This window comes from Anopheles funestus, chromosome 2RL (genome assembly GCF_943734845.2).
Source record: "Anopheles funestus chromosome 2RL, idAnoFuneDA-416_04, whole genome shotgun sequence".
NCBI classification, from domain to species: Eukaryota; Metazoa; Arthropoda; class Insecta; order Diptera; family Culicidae; genus Anopheles; species Anopheles funestus.
Window position 1 is genome coordinate 61,209,700 of NC_064598.1, and position 22,360 is coordinate 61,232,059.

The 22,360-nt window shown below is 43.9% G+C and overlaps 3 protein-coding genes and 1 long non-coding RNA gene across 6 annotated transcripts; 2 read left to right on the forward strand and 2 right to left on the reverse strand.

The window, feature by feature from the left end:
* Nucleotides 1-906, reverse strand: LOC125761649 (DNA-directed RNA polymerases I, II, and III subunit RPABC1). Its single transcript, XM_049422977.1, has 2 exons — nucleotides 639-906; nucleotides 1-559 (listed from the first exon to the last, which is right to left on the reverse strand). The coding sequence occupies exons 1-2, from the start codon at nucleotides 782-784 to the stop codon at nucleotides 73-75; spliced, it is 633 nt and encodes a 210-aa protein (XP_049278934.1). The 5' UTR covers nucleotides 785-906; the 3' UTR covers nucleotides 1-72.
* A 71-nt stretch (nucleotides 907-977) lies between these two features.
* LOC125761653 (modifier of mdg4-like) lies at nucleotides 978-3,347 on the forward strand. Its single transcript, XM_049422982.1, has 2 exons — nucleotides 978-1,427; nucleotides 1,707-3,347. Exons 1-2 carry the CDS (start codon nucleotides 1,325-1,327, stop codon nucleotides 2,771-2,773), a joined length of 1,170 nt encoding a protein of 389 aa, XP_049278939.1. The 5' UTR covers nucleotides 978-1,324; the 3' UTR covers nucleotides 2,774-3,347.
* Nucleotides 3,348-4,466: 1,119 nt separating this feature from the next.
* LOC125761635 (uncharacterized) lies at nucleotides 4,467-22,318 on the reverse strand. Of its 3 annotated transcripts, none has more exons than XM_049422957.1 (9): nucleotides 21,513-22,318; nucleotides 15,479-16,000; nucleotides 14,632-15,387; nucleotides 8,971-14,554; nucleotides 8,684-8,889; nucleotides 8,329-8,613; nucleotides 7,978-8,255; nucleotides 7,807-7,909; nucleotides 4,467-7,731 (listed from the first exon to the last, which is right to left on the reverse strand). In XM_049422957.1, exons 2-9 carry the CDS (start codon nucleotides 15,733-15,735, stop codon nucleotides 7,545-7,547), a joined length of 7,656 nt encoding a protein of 2,551 aa, XP_049278914.1. In that variant the 5' UTR covers nucleotides 15,736-16,000; nucleotides 21,513-22,318; the 3' UTR covers nucleotides 4,467-7,544. The 3 variants fall into 3 exon arrangements, with proteins under 3 accessions (XP_049278914.1, XP_049278915.1, XP_049278916.1); XM_049422958.1 differs by lacking the exon at nucleotides 21,513-22,318 and adding an exon at nucleotides 16,971-18,164; XM_049422959.1 differs by lacking the exon at nucleotides 21,513-22,318 and adding an exon at nucleotides 16,382-16,908.
* LOC125761655 (uncharacterized) lies at nucleotides 18,595-19,801 on the forward strand. Its single transcript, XR_007418135.1, has 2 exons — nucleotides 18,595-19,477; nucleotides 19,578-19,801. It is a non-coding gene; the product is annotated as an uncharacterized LOC125761655 (long non-coding RNA).
* Nucleotides 22,319-22,360: the final 42 nt, after the last annotated feature.

The window sequence follows — 22,360 nt, forward strand, 5'->3', positions numbered from 1 at the left end:
TTTGGAATTCTCTCCAATGGATGGAAAGATTTTACGATTTTTTTGATACGATTTATTAGTGAAAGCTACAACTCAGCACACCAAGCGATAGGAGATGTAGCGACCGGCCGTTTCAGATGGACGAATAATTTTAACAACCTGACCACGCTTCAGTCCGAAATATCGTGCCACCGGATCGCCCGCCTGTATCCTCATCAGCATGTTCTCCTTCAGCTTGTAACGGGCAAGCAGCTCTTGTTTCTCTTCCGGCGTCATGACGACGTGTTCCGGGACCAGCTCGTGTTCGGTAATGTTGATCAGCAGTTCCGATTCGAGGAACTGTTCCAGAATGTATTTCGGTGCCATATCGACGAGCGATTGTTTTGCCGACGGGGTCATACCGGCTTGCACGACGACAATGGCACGGTGAATGTTTTCCTCCTGCATGCGGGTACAGTACGTTTTGATCGTCTTAATGCCAATCTTGGGTTCGTCCGGGAAAAACACAAACATTTGATCGGTGGGATCATCGTTATGCGCTACCAGGACGATAAGGTCAGACCGTGCAGGTCGTTTTTCACTGGAAAAAAGCATTATTTTTTTATATAGATTGATAGAGGACGTGAAAACATATAACCACGCAGCGATCTGGCACCCACCTGGGTTTGTCTCCGAATTGTTCCTTGAATTGTTCTAGCGTTTGGTCCAGTTCATCCTGCGTCACCAAGTAACCTCGATCATGGCTTAGTTGCATTACCGTTTTACGAATGCGCCACAGCTTGTACGTTTCAGCATCATCATCCATCGTTTCTCGATAGTTAAGTGCTTGTTCCCTGCTCTAAAACAAAATTCAATAACACAGCACGCGCACTTTAGCGGCCCAAACAAAATGCTTCATGCTTTCAGCAGGCGAGAGAGAGGCTGCGTCGTTTTTCACGAATGACAGTTACACAAACAATAAACGAATTGACAGTTGAATAACGAAATCATTCAACTGTGGCAATTTGTTTCGCGGGAACGCTAAAAAAACTGTTTTTTTTTATCGGAACATTATGTGCAATTAGGTATATTGAAACATATTCATAGGTACAATCGTTCTTGTTACATTTCAAACTCTTCAAGCAGCCAAAATATGGTTTCAAAAGATTATTGTGTTTACGATTCATGTACGTCAACGCAGATTGGCCAGTCTGTCATTTGCCGCTTTCCGAGCAACTTAGTTTACGCAGAATCGTTTGCGCAAAGCAATTGACAAAAACTCGCGTGCAGCATTTTGCTCTCGATATACACGTGCGAAGGGTGATTCCTACGAGTGTATCCACGTCCGAGGGAAATACGCCTGAAAATGACCAGCCAGCAGACCCTATCTCTGCGATGGAACGATTTTCCGTCACACATTGCAAGTGCATTCGAATCGCTTCTTTACAAAGAAGATCTCGTAGATGTAACGATTTAAGGGCCGATTACATTATGTACTTTTGCTTGGTTTTTACCATGGTAGAATGTGTCAAAATCGATTTGACAGATTCTACCAAGGCATGGTAAAATACATTCGGTTTGTCCTGTGTAGATTCTGTCACCGTGTGGTAGCATAGAAAAAACCAACTTTGTTCCAAGATTGCGATTACACATGAGCCATGGTGTTTTCTGTCAAATAGTGCAGTTTGAAGTTATTTTGACACATTCTACCATGGTAAAAACCAAGCAAAAGTACATAATGTAATCGGCCCTTTATTGCGAGGGTCGTAAAATACGCGCACACAAGATCTTGCTATCGGCTTGCAGCTCCTACTTTAAAGACATCTTTAAAGAAAATCCATCCCAGCATCCGATTATCATCTTCAAGAATGTCAATTATACGGATATGTACAATTTGATAAAGTTTATGTATAAGGGAGAGGTGCAAGTGCCGCAGGAATCATTAGCTTCTCTTCTCCAGACGGCCAAAAAGCTGTCCGTTCATGGTTTATCTGTACCAGACGTTGAGGAGCTGAAATTACCCACAACTATTCAGGATCCATCGACATCTATGCTGGCGCAAAAAATACTTCAAGCACATTCACGAACCATGAACAATGCCACGATCACGTCGGATCGCGTTTGCTTTGCGCTACCATCTGAACCGGTCTTTTCGGCACATATGAAGACGGAGTCTACCGTCTCGCAACAGTTGAACAACGAATTGTTGCCAATACCGACCGAAGATCTCACCACTGCGCTTGGTAGCTCGGTTGTTCCTCAGGCACCACAACAAGAACAACAACAACAAACCACATCGGCCAAAAAAAATCCACATCAATCGACTGCCGCAACACAAACACCAACGACGGATCAAGAACAGCATCAGCATCAGCAAACAAACTTCCTTGCGCAAAAATCAACCGAATTGATCAACGTTGGCGATGGTTTGGCGACAACCAGCAGCGAGAGTAACGCGTACACGCAAATGGATGATTTTGAAATGACGTGCGAAGACTTTGCAAACCAGTTCGAATCGGAACAACCGAGTAATTACGAAATAGAAATCGTCGATATGGGTTTGAATAACACGTGTCTGGATGAGGACGAGGAGGCTTCCACACAAACGATACAAGACCTGATATCGCTGACCACTAAAAAGGCTCTGAAGAAAAAGTATAAATGTAACATATGTTTCAAAAGCTTCGTCGCCTGTAAATCGCTCAGCATGCACATTGCTACACATAGTGGGCGCACTAAATGTAACATCTGCGGCCTGGTACTGTCGCGGACAGCCAATCTGAAGCGGCACATAAGGCTAAAGCATGAACCGTGAACCAACGGCAGATATCGGATATATCTTGAATAGAAGTTATCAGCTTTCAGAGATTACCTATATTGATGTTTGAAAAACAGTTTCATGAGTTAAATTCATAAGTTCACGAATTGTACCATGATTAAATCATTTAATCATAATTAATCATAATCATAATTTTTACGTCCCAACTCCTTATTGCATCCTGTGAGGATAGCATTATAGCAATGTAAAACATGCATCACGAAAAAAATGACAAAAGAAAAACGTTTGTCTTGACAAACTCTACTACTGAACTATACTATTGTATAAGTTAGTTAATGTATACACAATTGAGAAGCAATAAACAGCCATCATGTAATGAATTTAAAATATACGGTTCAATTGCTTTTTTTTAAATTTATTTTCAACTTTTTCAACCAGGCCGTGAGAATTCACACAGCCGTTACAATTTTAAAAGTAATAGAAATTTAACGAGTTAACAGGGTTTTATATTCGATCAAACCTAACATAATCTTAGCTTTACGAGATATTATAAAAGTCTGCTTTCTGCTGATTAATTTAAAGTTTCCATTGCAATCCTCGGACATTGATTATGTTAAGATTGGAGGTGCGCAGATTCAACAAGGCTCTTCTAACGTTGCGGGTCGCCGGCAAACAACTCACAGCTAGCTGCCGGAAGTTTGGGTTGTCCACAACATAAGATACCATATATGCTACCCTGAAGTTCATCCACTAGAAACCTGGTAGTGTGTGTGAGGCAGTTAGTTTCAGGTCTGTACGGAATGTCGAATGGTTAAGCTATGTGCATCTCATCTTTTACCGTTCACAGAGTCTGCATTTCGAAACACTTTCCATGCACTAATGCAAGGCTGAATGTTTTTTTTAGTTATTTGCTTCTTCTCGTATTTCATTACAGGCACCGGCTTAACACATTTCCAAGTAATTATCCTGTTGAGCATGTTTCAACCATCTCGGCCTTTTTTCAGTTCCTTGGGTCGGTTCACAGAGGGGGAAAGTTGAGACTTCGGTTTTGTTGGACTGGGCTTTTGTCTACGCTGTAATAGAAATACATATTTTTAGTGCTTCTTAAGAAAGGCCGCATAAAAAACGATATAATTTTCATACCTTACAAAATCGTAGTGATTCACAAAAGGTTCACGATGCTGGCAGGCATCAAACTACTTAAAATTGATGCTGATTACTGCTTTAGCTCGTCACTTGTACGTTGATAGTGAATCGAAGATAAACAGAGTGGGGTTTAATAAGGGAACGTGTACAAGTGTCTAGCCGGAGAACAATACTTTTGGATATCTCGGATAGAAACACATGCAACTTATTTTATTATTCCTTATAACTAAGAAATAGCGTAAAATACTTCCATTTCGGCTTTTTAGTAGATGTAATGGATGTCACCATACAGTACAGGATGTTTTTTTTTTAAATCAAATAATGTACATTGTCACATGTTAGATGTTTTGTTGGTCACTTATGCACAAATACTATACCGATAAAGGCATATTACATCAGATTCTAACTTTCGAAGTTTAAACTTAATGTTTTGCACAAACATAATGTTTTAGAATAAATGTTCTTGTTTTCTGTGAGCAGATACATCACAAAAAGCATTTTGACATGTTCCACCACTAACATGATCTTGCATTAATAAGCTTAAATCGCTACTTTCGGCATCATGTATACAAATAGTACGAAATTTGTGTATGCATTTATTTTAATCATTTATTTATTCCTGTTTTTTGACTTATTTGGCTGTTACGTGTTCGACGTGCTTTCTGTTGTATAACACGCGCAAGAACACACAAGCTTGAATATTTTCTATGTTTGCAGCCATAATACATATTCTACTAGTTTGCATAAGTTTCCTAATTTGTTAATTCAAGTATGTTTTACCAGTCCTGAGATTTTCTTACACTCTCAACATTTAAGCCACAAACACCTTCTCTTCTATCGTCTAGCAAATTTTCCCTCTTTTCTCTACATTGGCATAGTTTTACCGTGTGTGTGTGTGTGTGTGTGTGTGTGTGTGGGTGTATGGGTGTCTGATAACAGAAGAGAGACCACATATTTACGTTTGACTTTCGCGCTCTACAGCATCACACACACGGCGGCCTCGTTGTTATTGCTACGTTAAGTTAATATTTCTTATTTTTAGTTCAGCCAATTTCAAGCTTTTACTGATGTATTTATCGTTATCATATTACCATTATTTTACTTCTTGATTATTACCATCATTGCATCATTGCTATTAGTTAGTTAGTTACTGTTTAACCCACGGTTGTGGAAAGCATGTAATGATATCCAATATCACTACCCTTTCGGAACTCGGTTGACACGGTTCCGGTGAAACGATACGCAGCAGCACACGATGCATTAAACCTAGTTTGAAGAAAAACGCTTGCAAGCATAGCAATGTTTGGAAAGATATTCGTGCGTATAGTGTAGAATGCAGCTCTAGTCTTTCTGGTTTGCAGTTTGCAAATGTTTGTAATCCATTACACCGTCACAGCTCCATACTTTTGCGTTTAACAAGTTATAATTACTTTGCTTGTGGTTTATGTTAACTGATAAGCCAATTCTTCTATTGTCTATCTATACTAGTGGCGTCTTTGCGTAATACTGATAAAACATGTTTAGTATACAATGTTGTTACTGTTGTTGCTTAAACAATACTTTTTACTGCACGAAAAACAAAACTGTCGTGAAATGGCTGATGCTAGGTTACACTTGCTCCGAGCCGAAAACCAAACCTTCAAACCTATTGCACGTTGTCTTCCTGAATAAATTCTTCGACGAACACTCTTCAGAAGGGTCTGATGTGAAAAATCGTTGCCTGAAGAAATAGTTTTTCATTTGTTGAATTAAAATTTTCAGCTAATCGGACGCACTGCATGCATGTTTCCGCGCAAAGGGTTTGATTATCGTGATTTATCGTCAGGATTCTTAGGTTAGTATGCTATAATTGTTTCGTTTTTTTGCTGTTGTTGTTTGACTACGGAACGGATTTAGTTTAATAAGATTTGTTACAAATGCTTCTATATCACTAGGAGGTAGATACAAAATAATGATAATGTTTCACTTCAGTGAAATATACACTAAGAAAATAGAAAATTACAAACCAATACAAAGTACAAAAGCCCAACGAAAAATATCGAAAACAGTCCCTGCATACAATTAACGTTCATTACTAAAGTTATAACAAAATCTCACTGCATTAATCTCTCTGAATCATTGTTGTCCCATGCATTCCCGTGCTTAAACCACGTCGCTCTCGCTCTCTCCTGATTTGTTTTATACAAAGTTACGTTTTATACACAATGTTGTTTACTGGGATTTTGTTTGTGGCACGTAAACGTAAATGCGATACATTTGGGATTAATCATCTAATTTGCGTACCTTAACAGATCGCTACTTGTTTGTGAATGTGTTGGTGTGCTTCTAACTGATGTCTCCTCTCTCTTTTGTTACATTTCTCTATTAAGGTTTTAAGATGATGTGATTAATTTGAAATGTGTATTAATGTAGAACTTTATACCTGCGCATTTTAGTTGCATCACACGTCGACTGCCATGTTGCGGTATTGTTTGCGTCTTATGGTTTATTTGGTATTTGGCAATCCTGTTTCGGTTCACTAGTTGCTATTCAACTGCTTCTCTCTCGCTCTTTCTATCATTATTTCTTATCGATTGGCATATATATTGATTCAATCACTCAATCCACTAAGATCCGCGAACGTTCGTATCGTAATTATCTATTTCTTTGTATCAGCAGTTTGGGAAAATTGTAGCTTCTTCATAAAACAAGCTAAAAGCCCGTGCATTTCATTTTGTATACACATCCAATCAGCAACCAAAAACGGGTTTACCGACAATGATCGGACGCTGGGGTATTGCTTTGACTGTGGCGTTTTATGCAATAAATTGAGATCAATTCCAAGTAGAATTCATTTTGTGCGTAAAAATCAATGTATGGCTAAAATGAGAAAATTTAATGGTTCACCATAAAGCACTGTAGCGTAGCAGGAGGAGTACACTTGGTACCGGATTGTGAGCTAATACAAAACAGGCATAAGCAGGAGGGGACAGAGAATCCTAGAGGAAATAAATAAGAGAGCATACAAAGAGAGAAAGAGAAATAGCAAATAGAAAGTTGTGGCGAAAGTATTTAAAAGCTCAAAGCCGCTATAAAAATAAACAACATACTGAATGTTAAAAAATGACAAAGTAAAAGTATTCGTTTTGTATGAAATTAAACGATTTCAGTATAAACAAGCCTTTAAATAACAAATGAATCTAACACTCAAGCAAAATAAGCACAAGATTATAAAAAAGTAAAAACGATAAACATGGAGCTGTAGAAGAGCAAAGAAACAACGGATAATTTTTAACATTATAATACTGCTACAATCATTGTCTCATTGTCTAATCTTAACGTCTACTAACAGGGAATCAGTACTAGTTAGGTAATGTAGGGCAGGAAGATTGGATTACACACGAAATCTACATTATATCCATCGCACCCCGATACGGTACGGCGACTACCGCTGTCAAATTGGATAATGAAAAATATGTTACTTCTAAAGAATGCTAACGCGAAGCGAAGCTGAAGATGCAACAAAAGATGCATCGAAATTCATTACCCTAGCTAATACAATATTAATCACTGTTGAAAGTTGGGATAAACGAACCAAAACGATGATGTCGCATTTGTTTGCCTGATGCAAAAATCAAAGGTGCCAATGCACGCCCGGTAGTTGTTTGTTTTTTGTTTTGTTTTACACAAATTGAAAACGTTGTCGAACTTGTCGAACAAGCTTTTTCTTGCCCTTATAAGCTATTGTAATGTTTTCAATTAGGCGGGAAAAGTGGGCCGGTCCATCACGCGCCAGCATGAATGTGTCGCGCGCTTTGCTGAGGAAATCTATGAAATCACTATAATGGCGCGGCGAGATGTGGGATAATCTGAAAAAAAAAGAAATAACAGACAAGATGCATTAGTTACACTATTCGTATCCAACTTTCCTTTCGTGCAAGTACCTCGAATGTGTAGTATTGACATACGCCGAAACAGCTGCTTCCAGTAACTGATTTAATGGCTCGCGATCGTAGCTCAGCTTGATGCATTGTCTCAAATTGTTACCTACAGTTTAAAGCGTAATCACAGTTATTGCAACACCTGTGGCTAAACAAACTAGAATGTATTTTTACCTCTTGCACCGTGAGCGCCAAAATTGTGCAACCCGGGTGTAGGAACGCTGCAACGTCTTAGTATATCCGAAAGCACTGTTGCACATTGCACGTTCTTTATCACTAACGGTATCATCTTGGACAATTCTGTCTTGCCTAGCGAGTGAGATAATGCGCACGCCCAATGTATATCGTTGATAGCTGGATGCGTGTCTTGATTATATGCCAGTTGGACATTTTTCATTGCGAGCATTGCCAAGTTGTACGCACGTGCTGGATATCCCCGATGTTCCATATATCTGTAGATACCAACAAGCAATATAATCAGTACCAAAGATTGAACAATACGAACTACGACTAGTCGCTACATACCGAGCAATAGTGAACAGTTGACTAGAGGTCATGATGTGAGTCGCAGCATCTATTACTATATGATATGCTGTTTCGAAGGCCATTGCGTCGTTCTCGCATAACGTCAGCGCATTCAGGGCACAGTTCGGTGGATCCTTCGTGGCACATTGTAATGCCAGTGTTCGGGCACAGTTGGACAGTTCGTCCTGCTGACGGAAATTAAGATTCAGTCTCATGATCGTCGAATGTGACATGATAGTTGTGGCAACTGGCCCTGTTGCTTCCGTTGGCGTAAATAGATGATACCTAATAAGCATAAAAGTCAACAAGGTAAAGAATATCGGTATAAAGCTGGTAATTTCTTGTTTCTACTTACCAATTTTGCATAATGGACATAAGAGCGTCAATACCGACATGAGACGCACAGGTTACCAACCAGCGAACCATTTCACGGCGACGCCAATTTAGGCACGTGAGTGTCATGCGCATTACCTGAAGTCCCAATTCAAATGCCACACCGAGCAGCGTTTGACTGCGTGGGCCATTTTCTGGCGTAGCAAAGCGAAATGCATCTTGAGCGAGCTATTTAACACAACAACAAAAATTGTAAACAATGCTCACAAACTTAATTCCATTCTTGATTTAAAAAAACGTTCTCCTTACCTTAAACAGATGTGAAGAGCTGTGTATGTTTCGTCGAGCATTCTGTAGCACAGCGGACAAACGTTTCGTATCACCCTTGGCTGCACTCAGCATTGTCGAACTGAGTGAACACTGTTGCGTCTCCAAGTGCCCTAGGGTCCACCAACGCGGATAAGGTGAATGCATGAAGTTGTTATGCTGTAGCTCAATACCGTTCACTGAAGCACCCTCGTTAATATTCTCCAGTATAGGGAAACGCATTGCACGCAGTCCTATCTCAAACGCTAGGTCCGAATGTTGATTCAGCAACGAGGCAAACAGAAAACGAGCCAACGTGTGCATCGGCACCGACTCGGGATGTATCATCTCGCCCAAACCACTCGTTGGGCCACCATCCAGCAGTTGCACGCTAAGTTTCCGCAAAATGCCCACCAGCACCGAGTCAAGATCAATGCTGCGCAGTCGTTGTATCAATTGGTCCTGTTGCTTGCAGATGACATGTTGCGCATACAATCCGTGAGGCATGATACGCTGTTTACTTAACGCCAGAATGGCCGCTTCAAACGCGAGCGTCAAATACGTCTCGTGTCTGTCAGCTGAATCCGTTATGGGAAGGTGGCGATATTTTGGAGCGATAATGTTAACATCCTCCGGTGCTGCAGCTCCAGCGCCATTGCCACCGGGACCACCAGCTGCACCGCCATTGCCGGCATCATACGCCATGCGGCTCATTTCATTCATTTGCATAGTAACTGCTTCCGGTATTAAAGATGCCTCCGTCAGACAGTCGAAAATGCACGCAATAGCGTCAAGTGGAAATTCTACATCGCATCCCACGCTACAATCGATGCATTTTGAAAGGCAGTTTGGCTTCCGGTTCACTTTTATAGGTTCAAGAAGAGCAGATGACGTTATCGTGGAGCTTGAAGATCCGCTCGAACCACTTGATCGACTCGGACCGGCTTGTGGAGCATTAAAAGAGCTGTTGGTACAATTACTATTATTACCAGATCCGTTGCCTCCAACTACACCGGGTATGGAATTTTTGTGCTTCCCAAGTGCCATGGGACAATCGTCCTTATGTTGATGATGTTGTACGGACATCATATCGCAGTCGGTACCACTAAACGATCCCATTAGCGATCGATCAAAGGGTTTCGACATCGAGCTTGAAGGCAACGATTGTGCATGTTGACCGTGTGCAGACGAAACAGACGAGGAAGAGGAAGGTCCTGGCATCCCGTACAGTCCACCATTGTTGTATATTGCTGATTGAGACCCGCTGGCATGCATCGCACATCCGCTACAGGTCGCTGATATTCCTGAAGACGGAACGTACGATGGTCCAGGTAGTGGTGCTTGCGGTTTGTGTTGTGCATGATGCTGAGCCATCGCCAAAGAACAACAAATGGGTTTTACGCAGCATGACACCGTTGTGCTCATGGATGGTAGTCCAACGTTGGCATCTTGTGGTGGATGACATGGTGCTTGCGTTGTTGAGTGGCTTTGACTCGGTGGTGGTGGAAAATTATCCTCCTTATGGATTGGACAGTTACACTTCGTTTGAAATGATGCAGAGGAAGAAGCGGAGGAAGACTTCGATGTCGAAGCAGATGTCGAAGCAGAGGTTACAATTGGACCACCAGTAGTTGAGCTGCCGGAGGTGGTTTGTGATGAGACCGTTGTTACTGTGACTGACGACTGTGTGCTTGTAGCGGACATCGACGGATCGGAAACCACGACAGGGCCGTGCGTTCGAGATGTCGATGGGCCCGGTACTGGACAAGCTGGAGGTGGATGGCGAATTCCTACTGGAAGGATCATTCCTGCTCCCGTGGATGCGTGGTGCTGATTATGAAGCTGTTGCTGATGATTCTGTTGTTGTTGGTGGGAGTGATGATGATGATGGTGTTGATGATGATGGTTATGGTGATGGTGTTGATGGTTTGGTGGAACATTTGGGTACTTCATGTACCGAAAATCACGACTACAGTGAGGCTGCTGTGCCTGATTCACTTGCGGTTGCTGCGATGAGCTTGTAGAGCAATGCGGTATTTTACGATACAGGTCATGTGGAGGCTGCGGCTGCATCATACCAGTACCACTTGGACCGGCAATGAAGTGATTGCACTTGGCCGAGCTGCATATCATCCCACTTGAATTGCGATGAATACGTTGCTGCTGGGAGACAGCAGCCGAAGCCGAAGACATTGGCGGTACTGGAGGAGCCGGATGGTGACTATGATGACTGCTGCTGACACCGGCGTGCGAAGGACCAGCCACGGGTTGACCATTATGCTTGAGTGAAGATGCACCAGAACCAACGGATTCGTAGTAACATTTAATTTGAATACATTTGGAACAATCCTTTTTCATTGCCGGCACGGGGGGTGCATGGGGTGCATGTAGATCCGGCATTATTGAGGCAGGCGGTGGAATGGGAAAGTGTGGCGCAGAACTTTGAGACTGATGACGGTGCGACTGGCACTGACATCCAGCCTTTATTCCTGAGGATGTAGATGCCTGGGGTTGATGTTGCTGCTGTTGCTGCAACAAATGCTGATGGTGATGCTGATTGGCATGTTGCTGCTGATGTTGTTGCTGGATAATTTGCTGTTGCTGAATTGAAGAGGAAGCCGACGGTGGCATCGGAGGTGGCGGAGGGGGTAACAGGGAATGATGCATATGTTTAGTAGCGTTGGACTCTTTCCTACACGTTGTCGATTCTGCTGGGGCAACCTTCGGAGGCCCACAATTACAGCGCGATCCTGCATTTGAAGAACCCGATCCAGAATTAGAAGGCCCTGGAACAGGCTGTTCACTAGAACTTGCCTGAGAGGAAGGTAACTTTGGTTTATGGCGAAGCCATAGCGCTTGTGCCTCGCGTTGAATTTCACGCATCGTTCGCACAACGCTTACCGACAATCTGAGAGCGGCTTCCATGTGTCCATGCGAACGCAACGAATCGATTCTTGCTGCAGTCATAGAAATCTTCTCGTGCCATAATGGCTGACCATTAGCGTTGAAGTTAGACTTAACGCTCGGGTGGTTTGCTACCGGAGCCTTACTAGAACCGGCAATTTGCACAGAATTGCGACTGGAAAGCTTATAACTGTCAGACTCTAGTATGCGTTTCAGGTGTTCATTTTCCCATGACATGTTCACTGCATCGAGCGCTTTATGGAAAATGGTGCGTGGTGTTTTGTTACCATTTTTACTGACCCATGAACCGTTGTTTAGCTTCAGCCTCTTACATGGACGTCCGCTACCAGCCGCGTTTCCGTCACCAACATTGACCGGTTTTACTCGTACTTCCACTGACACATTTCCGTTCAGTCCTGAACCACCGGCCACAGCAGATCCATCTTCCGTGCTAATGCGCCTCGAGCTAGGTCCAGCTTCCGGGTCTAGATCCATGTCATCCGCATCGTCCTTTGTTGATTCCTTCGATTTCTTAACCACATTGGACGATGACATCGTGCTTGGTCCTGCTTCATCGTCGTCTTCCTCTGACTTTTTGCACGCGGATTTGTCTTTACCTTGCTCTTCACATTCATCGCATTCATCGTGTGTCATGCGCGGAGCATCATTATTTAAACCTGAGTTGGAAGACATTCCGGAAGAGGGATTCGTATCTACTTCTGTAGGGATGATACGGCGATGACTCAACCCGGAGGGACCGGGTTTTTCAAAGTCCAGTTCTACCTCTTTCTGGTGGTCATCAACCATTGTTAAAATCGACGAATTCGATGAGGAGGAAGAGGAGGAGGAGGACGAGGACGAGAAAGAAGCACCGGTAATCGTTTCTATTGCTTCGTCGTTCGAACGCATTTTCAATGTGCCGGACGTAGACGTTCCACTTGTGACCGTCAAATTGATATCCTTCGATAGCTCAATGCAATCCTGGTTGGCATCCTCGTTCACATCGAAATTACGCGCACTAACACTGGCTGGTATGGATACACCACTACCAGCGGTTGCCGCTGCGACACAATCGAAAAATTTCTTCGGCTTTATATCGTCCAAAAATACTGGTCGATTGCATTCGCATTTATCCTCCCCACAGATGCACGGACTCTGAAAGAAGCCTACACTACCTGCACCAGATTTGGAGCTACCACCAGCACCACCGTTGCTGCCGGTGCCACTCACTCTACCCACTCTGACACCGCTGGACGACGAGGCACCGATGCCAGCCCCATCAACATCCATCGACTCTCGTGAGCTATCGTCATTTTCTGGCATCATTTCAGGCAACCGATGTTCTTCCTCCGGAACGTTCATCAGGTTAAGGTTCATGAAGTCTCGTACCTCTCCATCTTCATCACGATGCTTCCTACTAGGACCGGGCTCCGCTCCATCAGCAAAGTTAATATCCTGCAGAATATTGTGCACTTGATCGACTACATCTTCCTCCATACCATTGTCGTGGTCTCTGCGCCTTTCGGCTTCTTCATCGTCATGATGGTGATCGTCTTCATCGTCGTGATCGTTAATCGCTTCACCATTCTCATTGCCGTCTTCCTCGTCGTCTTGCCCGTTGTTACCAGCACCCTCATCTTCGTTCGCATCATCCATTTCATCATCGGAATCGGAGTCCGTCTCGGAGCTATCGTACTGGTCGTTATGTTGATTATTTCCACCTCGATTCGGATTATCTCCGTTGCGATGCTTCATTGCACCGTAGCGATGATTGAAATGATTGCGATTTGTATTGTCGTGGCCGCCACCACCACCACCACCGTTTGGTTGATTATTGTGCTGTTGTTGGTGTTGGTGTGGCTGATGATGGTGATTGTAGTACATCATATTGCGTAGGTTATTCTCACGAAAGAATCTATTTCGGTCGCGCTCTCTTTCACGATTCGATCTATCACGTACGCTCTCGCGGCTGGACGAGGGAGACGTCCGCAAGTCCGGGTCCTCCTGTGGGCACACATCACTTTTTGACCACTTCTCTAGCAGCGATTTCCAGTGCATCCGCTCGGCGTGTGATGATTTCGGATTCAACACTATGCACACCCACAAGGCACCGAGTTGATCCCACAGTTGGCGACATTTTTCCGTCATCGGTGTGCCATGGTTTTTCCATAGCACCAGTCGAGGATCGCTTAGGAACTGCTCCGTAATAAGTGTCAGCATGCGGGCACCATTCGAGTCTTGTGCACGTAACATTTCTCGCACTTTGCCGAACAGTGAATTCAAATGTTTACTACTATAATAGTAGCTACCCTGCCCGAGATATGTCTTGACCGCCTCGCATACCTGCGTTTCATCCAGATGCCACGAATGGTCGTCATCCTTGGATGCGCCAGCGGTAGGATCTGGTGCACCACAGATGGAATTAATCTCCGAGCGCTGCTGCAGTATCTCATCCGCCAGGCGCTGAGCCGTCGGTAACACTTCTGTGTGATGTTCGGCGATCAGATATTGGATGAATTTTTGCAACTGTTGTCGGTTCATCTGGAGCAAGGTCTCGGATATAGGAACTCGTAGTTTCACCGAATCAGCATTTCGTATTCGGTACAATGCTAAGGCGACCACGTGATGGCACCAGAATATATCCTTTGTATCACAGCTGCACGTCACGGATGTAATTTTGCAGCTGTAATAGATAAGGGAAATATTAGTCTAAACTTGATAAACGTGTGTGGGTGTGTGTTGATGGAACGCAATACCTACCGATCGAAACTGACGGATACTTTGAATTTCTTATTTTCCTCTAATCCTGTACCATTAGAAGCGCCCTGTCCACCAATCGAAATGTTATTAAATGCATCGCGATGATCCATATTCGCGCCGTTGAAAGGCTGCTGTCCATTTGGAGGCAGCTGCTGAGCGGCCGCCATACCGATTGGCTGTTGTGCTACTACTACCATATGGGCCCCACCAGGTGGCGGTGGGACGCCTACTGCCGCGGCAGCAGCTGCCGCGGCGGCCACAGCTGCCGCAGCAGCCACTTGAATACCGACTCCCGGTCCTGGTCCACCACCACCAGCAGCAGCACCTTGCGGCTGCACTTGATGCACCATTGCTGGTGCCGGCGGTGGTGGTGACAGTGGTGGAGCATGATGGTTTTGATGCTGGTGGTGCTGTTGCTGCTGGTGGTGATGATGGTGAGCAGGGTGGTGCTGATGTGCATGATGATGATGGTGTGGCTGTTGCTGATGATGGTTATGATGATGGTAATTGTTGTAAAGATTCTGGTTCGCCGGTGGCAGTGGATACCCTAGTTCATTATTGCGGCTTCCGGAAGACGTGCCGGCTGCATTATGGCCGCTGTTGTAGCGTTCGATTTGGTTCGGTGGGTGTGACCAAACGATACCACTTAGATGGAAGCCAACCTGAAGAACGTTCTCCACACAGCCCGTTTCAACCAATTTCAATCCAGTGCAGAAACTAAGGCTTTGCGATTCCACCGAGTTGATGGAAGAAACTCTACAGAGCGGAAATGAACAACAACATACAAATTCATCAGTTTGATATTAGAGCAAATACCAACCAAAACGTTCCAAACTATTGCACTCACCTTGACAAGGAACTGTACATGCAGATATCCTTCTCATTGCGTGGAAAGGACCAAAACACAATGCGCCTTTGAACCGGTTCCGGAATTCGATCGTACCGTTCCTCGATCTTCTGGAACGGTTCATTTTGGGCCACAATACGGGCGGTAATGTCCAGCAGTGAGTATGGTTGGTGATAAGGTCCATGAGACTTTGCCGATGTGCTGCTACTTTTACTACAGTTGGACGCTTTGACAGGATCTCGGCTGCAGTAAAACATTATTCAGCTTCTTCTTTGTAGCGCCACCCCGACGGAACGAAACAACAAGCTTCGGGCAGGATTTTTATGGATGCTTACTACTACAAACCACTCAAATTATGTCTATGTGTTGCCTCGTTTATATTTTGCGTGTTTTTTTAATTTTTAGGTGGTTAACCTATTTAACCTCGATATCCGACGGTATGACGGGTACCTGGAGATCTTCATCCTGTTGGTGCGTATCTTCGTTTAACCGACTCCAAGAGAAAAAGGATCTCTCTCCAAACTGTTGATCATTATTTGAAAAGGAAAAAAAACATAAATATAATAAACATTCTCATGCATTCATACATAACTAAACAAATAGTCTTATAATATTAGATTGTGTGTTTAGAAACACGCCTCACGGCTCTAGTAAGAGGTATTCATTGTTCGATTAACCATTGTGTCACTGGGTTGTCTAATAAATAAAATTAAAGTCTCGCACTCGACAGATTGCATTACACAGCAGGAGCGATGATTGATTAGAAGGCAACGAGTAAATGATTGATAAAAATCTCATTTTACGCTATGTTTTGAAGCGCGATGCTGTCAAATATCGGCATGGCTTTAAGAATGCAAATTAGTTATACAATGTTGTAAAAATAATTTCTCCCTTTCAGTTTACTTTTGGTGCGTTTGTAACAGTTGAATTGGTTCATATCTTTTCATTCCTCAACTACAAAGTTAATCCACTTGAGCACCACGTTACGAACTGGTCTGGAGAGGTAATGGTACCTAAGCTAAAATCGATCTACTAAAATCGACCAGCTGTAAGTGGAAGAAATTGAGCACTGAGATATGATTATCGTCGACGTTTTTTTTTTACTGCCCCACGCTCCTGCTGCGCCCATAGCCATACACCTATGTGTGTTGGTGTCGCGTGACGGGGTCCACTCACTATCTGGAGTGTCATTTCAGAACAGAAAAAGGCACGGAAAACAGCACTCGGCACTTCTGCGACGATCCATCCGGTGGGCAGGGGGTGGAAGCTTTTCAAATTTTATTGATGGTCACAGGGAACCATCGTACAGCGCAACGATTTCCATCTGTTGGCCACTCCAACCACTCTGGGGAGTGTGGCATGCATCGAGCGAACCAAAATGTATTGTCCAAAATGTCAATTTTCCACGTGCCATGGAATGGTAACGTCCTGATGGTGTCGTCGCGCACATGTAATACTATTATTTTTTAATTGTAATAAAGCACGTACATACATATATAACGCAATGAACTGAACGGCGCCCTCGCTTGCCCGGTTTGTTCTTGCAACACGCGTTGCCACGGAATGTTGCTGTAGTAACGAGTTGTTCGAAGGAAAGACGAAGTTACTGGGCTAGTGTACCCGCAGAAGGTACCCCCAGCAAAGCGAAGTATTCTCTTTATACGAGACAGTCCAATCGACTGACTGTACGCGGGCTTGCACAGCCTCGAAAAAACCCCATGCGAGCCATAATCGAGCAGCAGCCATTCCACAAAAATAATAATCCCGGTCGGTTCGGTCGGTTCCCATCATCCTACGAAACACATCTAAAGTAGTCATCGTAATCGTTCAAGTCCAGTGGTGGTCTCTTCTCTTTCACTCGTGCTTTGATTACTTGCCGACAACACAGATGAGTCTATATGCCGTCGATTCGAGGGTTTCTTTTTTATGCTCGATTCGACCGATTCAATTTCCACTTGTACGTAGCGCCTATGTAGTTGTGCACACCGTCGAACCGTCATCACCGTCATCATCATCATCCTTTCGCCAGTTGGAATGCTGGCATGCATGGTGTGCGACGCGCACAGGACCATCGGCAAGAATATCCCCTCTTGGCCGATATGTGTGTGAGCACTTCTTCCGCTATCGTCATTCTAGGAGCTCACTAGCAGTAGCAGCAGCAGCAGCAGCAGCCAGTCGCCAGCCATCGGGTATCGTACAGCTAGGCTAGGAGGCATATTACTTTTTATGAGCTCTCATGAGGCAAAGAAGTTGAGCCGAAATCCGGCTCCGGAGGCCTCTTCTGGCAACATCGAGTAGGCGGCGACGTGAGCATTGGAGACGCATTCACACGTTTCTCTCCCTTTCCATATGGTCGATGACGGGCGGCGGACGACGGTTTGCGGGATAAGGAAGGCGAAATAGCACGAGCAGAGGAAAGAAGGATCGAAAAGAACGTCCGGATGGATCCGCGAGAGCATTTATAGACGGTTCAAATTGCATTGCGACGGCGCAGTTGATGTTTACATGGGAAACTTAGGGAAAACAAGCGCGTTTTTTGGTTCCACGCTACAGTGCGAAGAGAGTTAGCACACTACGGCAACGTAAAACCCATTTAAACCAACAAATGTTGTTTGATGAGGAATCGATTGAATGTTTCTTTAGGATTTTTCCCTTATTCTTATTGTTGGGTGGAAATACCGTCGAAAACAAAACGAAGGTACAATTTCGATTGGTTTCGCTTTTTGCGCAATTTAAACGACTTCGTTCAAACGTTTTAAGACATTTTTGCATTGGGAAAGACATTTTGTTTTCCACAACACATTTTGTTTAAAAACATACCGGAACCGTAGGTAATATAGAACGTAGATGATGGTAATATAACGAACAACGTAATGGTTTCGAGAGTAAAAATGTGTAGCAAAAGGTGAACGTCATTTTTCGATGATTCGGCTAATCGACATAAATACCGACCAGTCCATACGGGAGGAGAAACCGAATAAAGGTGGTGCAGAAAGAACCTATCATCATCGTCATCTTCATCTACGGTTTCCCTACGTCCACAGGATCATGCTGGGCACTACTTTTTTATGCTCTTCCTGCGATCCCAACCTTACGAACGAACGGCTGTTGTTAGCACGGATGGAGTTCGTCCGTGGGCATTGTAAACACATGTTCTTCTCATCCTTCCGTCGTTCACCTCGTGTTCTTCTGTCCCTGTTTCAACTGTTTGCACTATGCCGTCTCTGTAGAGCCTCCAGTTTTGTTCTAAGGCGAGAGAGAAAGAAGGAGAGAGCTACGGTACAGCGCATTATTGCGAGCGAGAAAATCCATCGCAGCATGCTGCTAACTAAACAACCAACATCGCCTGTCGTAACCAGGGTGTGTAGCGAAAGGGAAATAAAAACCCATTTGTGTATGTCAAAGATTAAAAGCTATCATTTGATCGCACACAAACCCTCCGTCGTTTGCGAGTGTGTGAGAAAACGGACGACACACACCGAGTCGATTTTTTATATCAGTTCTCCTTTTCAAGAAGCTGCCAGGGAGGTGGTTGCTCCAAGTAAATCGTTTCATTAATGCGTTTAGAACAGTTCAGTAATCCAGCTTAACAACGGAATCTAGAAGAAACATCTCATCAAACAACAACAGAACGGCATGACTGGTTCGATTTTGGTTTAGCACTAGCGGGCCCTCGAATGCATTCCTTTTTTGTTCAGGTAAACGCATGCATATATCAAATTCTAATCGGCGCAAAAAACAGACAGCAGACACGAGATACATACACGTACGCATAACGAAATTTGCTAGCCTGTGTGCTTCGCAACTGGAAAAGGACAAGCATCCTAACATAAACATAGCATAACATACAAATCCAAAAGTATGCAATACAAGCCGGGTCCACTGCGCGATAATAGATTCCCCGTCTCAGCCTTCAAATGTTCTCAGTCAGCTTCCTTCCACAGATGGTACAGACATGGGGTAGGGTACACACCGGTGAAACAGACAGAATGCGTCAAGGTATTGGTGAAAAGCATAAAAGCAAACATTGCATCTCTCTCACTCTTTCTCTTAATTTTAATCTCTCTCCTTTGTTTTTTATCTCATTCTATCACTACAGCCATTGCTCGCTATCACCTGCGACGGATGGACCCATTTTTTTTGGGACGCAGGTGGCTTTCCAGACCGTGTGCGCCGATCGTTATTCTTGAATTTATCTCAATCATTGCATGAAATGGGTTGGTCGAGAAATGGAACAAAATGTCGGCCGAACCCTGGGTCTGGGGAGATCGTTAAATTAACGTACCGTGTATTATTAAAAAATAAATCTTCATGAATCGGTTAGCCACTTTTTCGGTTCGTTCGTTCTCTACTAGATGTTGCTTCGGATCGTCCCAGGCAAAGAAGGCCACTTGGCCGTTTCAAAACATTTTCCTAAAGTCCATCCGGGGAATTGAAGGCTTTCCGTTTCTTCTTCCGCTGCCAGTCGTCGGTTCACTGCGGTTTTTACAGACTAGAAGCAGCGAGTGGCAGTCCCCACGCCTTGTGCTTAAGGTACTCCCAGACACGCCTAGGAAAAAGCATACATAATTGAATTTGAAATTTTGAATTCAATTTATTCTCTATTGTTGGCCAACTTCAAAGCAATTAATATCTGTCAAGTCGGATATTATTGGGACATGCGCAGTGCGGACCGGTGAACGTTATTGGACATAATAACACGGTTGCTGCGGTAGGACCTTTTTTGCTGTTGTGCGATACAGCAGCAACTGGGGAAAAATAGGTTGATAACTCAGGAGCAACGAATCGGCCTTCTCTGGGGCTACAACAACTATCTTCCATGCCAGTAAAGATCGGCCCAGGGAGTAACCGGGGGGCATCAGATTCGGCCTTAATCATTGACAAACAAACAAATGAAAACAACCCGCTGCTTGACAGACAATCGAGAAAAGTGACATTCGAGCATCACACACGCATATAGCATCCGTCCGTCGTTTGAGCAGAGGAAATTCTCTCATATTTCATGCGCTGTGCGTTGGTATGGGTAGAAAATTAATACTCTACCCATCTCGTTCCGCTCGTTAAGCTCGCTACCTTTGGAAAAAAACGGTTCCATTTCATTCTTCTACCCTCTCGTTCTAACCCATTACAAATAACGACCGGTGTGTATTTTACTATCGCAAGTCACGCATACCACACCATCCCATTTTACTGAATGCAGCCACACTCTGCGCTTCGCTCCCTCCTTTTCGCGCTAACGTAACAAGAGCTGTGTTTATGTCACCTACACCACTACAGGCGGTGTTATACGATTATACGGTCCCAGCAGGCCAGTGTGTGGTGTGCCAATAAAACCTTCCTTTTTATACGCACCTTTACCTGTGCAAGAACAAACGAGATATCTGCCCAACATCACGGCAGGCGAGCACAATCGCTCGCACTCTCGCACACGCAGTCGAACTGCTTTGAAACGTGCAATAAAGAATTATTTACATAAATTAAAAAATAAAACACTGATCAAATAATCATAAATTTTTCCCATTTCTACGCTGCTCGAACTTTTGGAAAGGATCTATTTTCGAACGGGATATGCATAGACGGAGAAGAAGACACAGTCGGAGAACATAATAATGAACGGAAAGGCGAGTTTCCTTTCCTGAACCCCAAAGAGGAAAAAATGCGTTTAACAAATTCTTCACGTTCGCCAGCGAAACAATCGCTGGTTCGTCGGAGTGGTCGGTTGACGGCGAAATAGAATATCAATTGAGCTCCAGCCAAAAGGAAAAAGTTTTCATCCATTTTATCCACACTGCATTCATTAGTTTGGGAGATGGGTTTTTTGCCTTCTTTCCGCTGTACCAAAAACGATTGCGTCCTCATTCTGAAAGGACCGACGACTGCGGGTACAGGGAGGGCGGTTTTACGAGGCTACAGGGCCATTTATCAAGTGTTTTTACGGCAATTGGTATCCTTTGCCGGAGCAGTGTGTGCGAGAGGCGCAGCATTGCCCACTTGGATAAATTATAGTCGTATATATCTTGCAAGTCGTACGTACCTGGCTTGGCGTGATTGTTTGCAGAATGTACACCCTGGAAGGAAATTCGAACACTTCTAATTTTTACAGCAATGCACCATGGGCACAGGTTATTTTGCAGAATTTACGAATTCTGTACTGTTTTCACCGTACTACGACGGACGACCAAACCATGACATAATCAATAACATTTTCTTTCGAATCGCATTAATCGTCAGGGTACTTAAATAGCTGCGATTAATCTCTTCCAGATGAATAATGCACCGACAGCTCCATTTGTTGTCGTTTTTTTCACTATCTATTTCACGCTACACAATCACGGGTCTCACTCATGCATCCACCTTGCATACACAATACGCGTGTGGTACGTGCGTATGCTTTACCACCGAGGTAACATGGAATTGGTCCGGAAACTATTCTCGGCCCAAAGTACCATTCTTTCTCAACGCACACAAGCCAATACACAAATGGAATATTTACGACACAGTGAGATAACAGCGAACAAAGCTGGCAATTGATTTGATTCACGATTTTTTTCACCAACCACTGATTTCTACAAAGTCTGCATCTTGTCTGCAATTAGACCTTCCTCGTTCTTGCTCTTCGCTTGAATCACTACTACTGAGTTCACCCACTCGGAACTTTGCTTCAAGCTGTGTGCGTTCTGCTGTGCATGGGGGTGTGTTTGCCTGATGTTTTGACTGTTTATTTTCCATCGTTGTCAGAACGTTTTCAGTACAAAGTTGAATACTGTGGTGAACTATTTGCTGGACTGATTACGCAGAATGTTCACGATGAATGCATTGGAATGGAAATCAACAGTTGCCATTTTATTTGATCCTTGTTCGTTTAATGTTGCGTTCGATCGC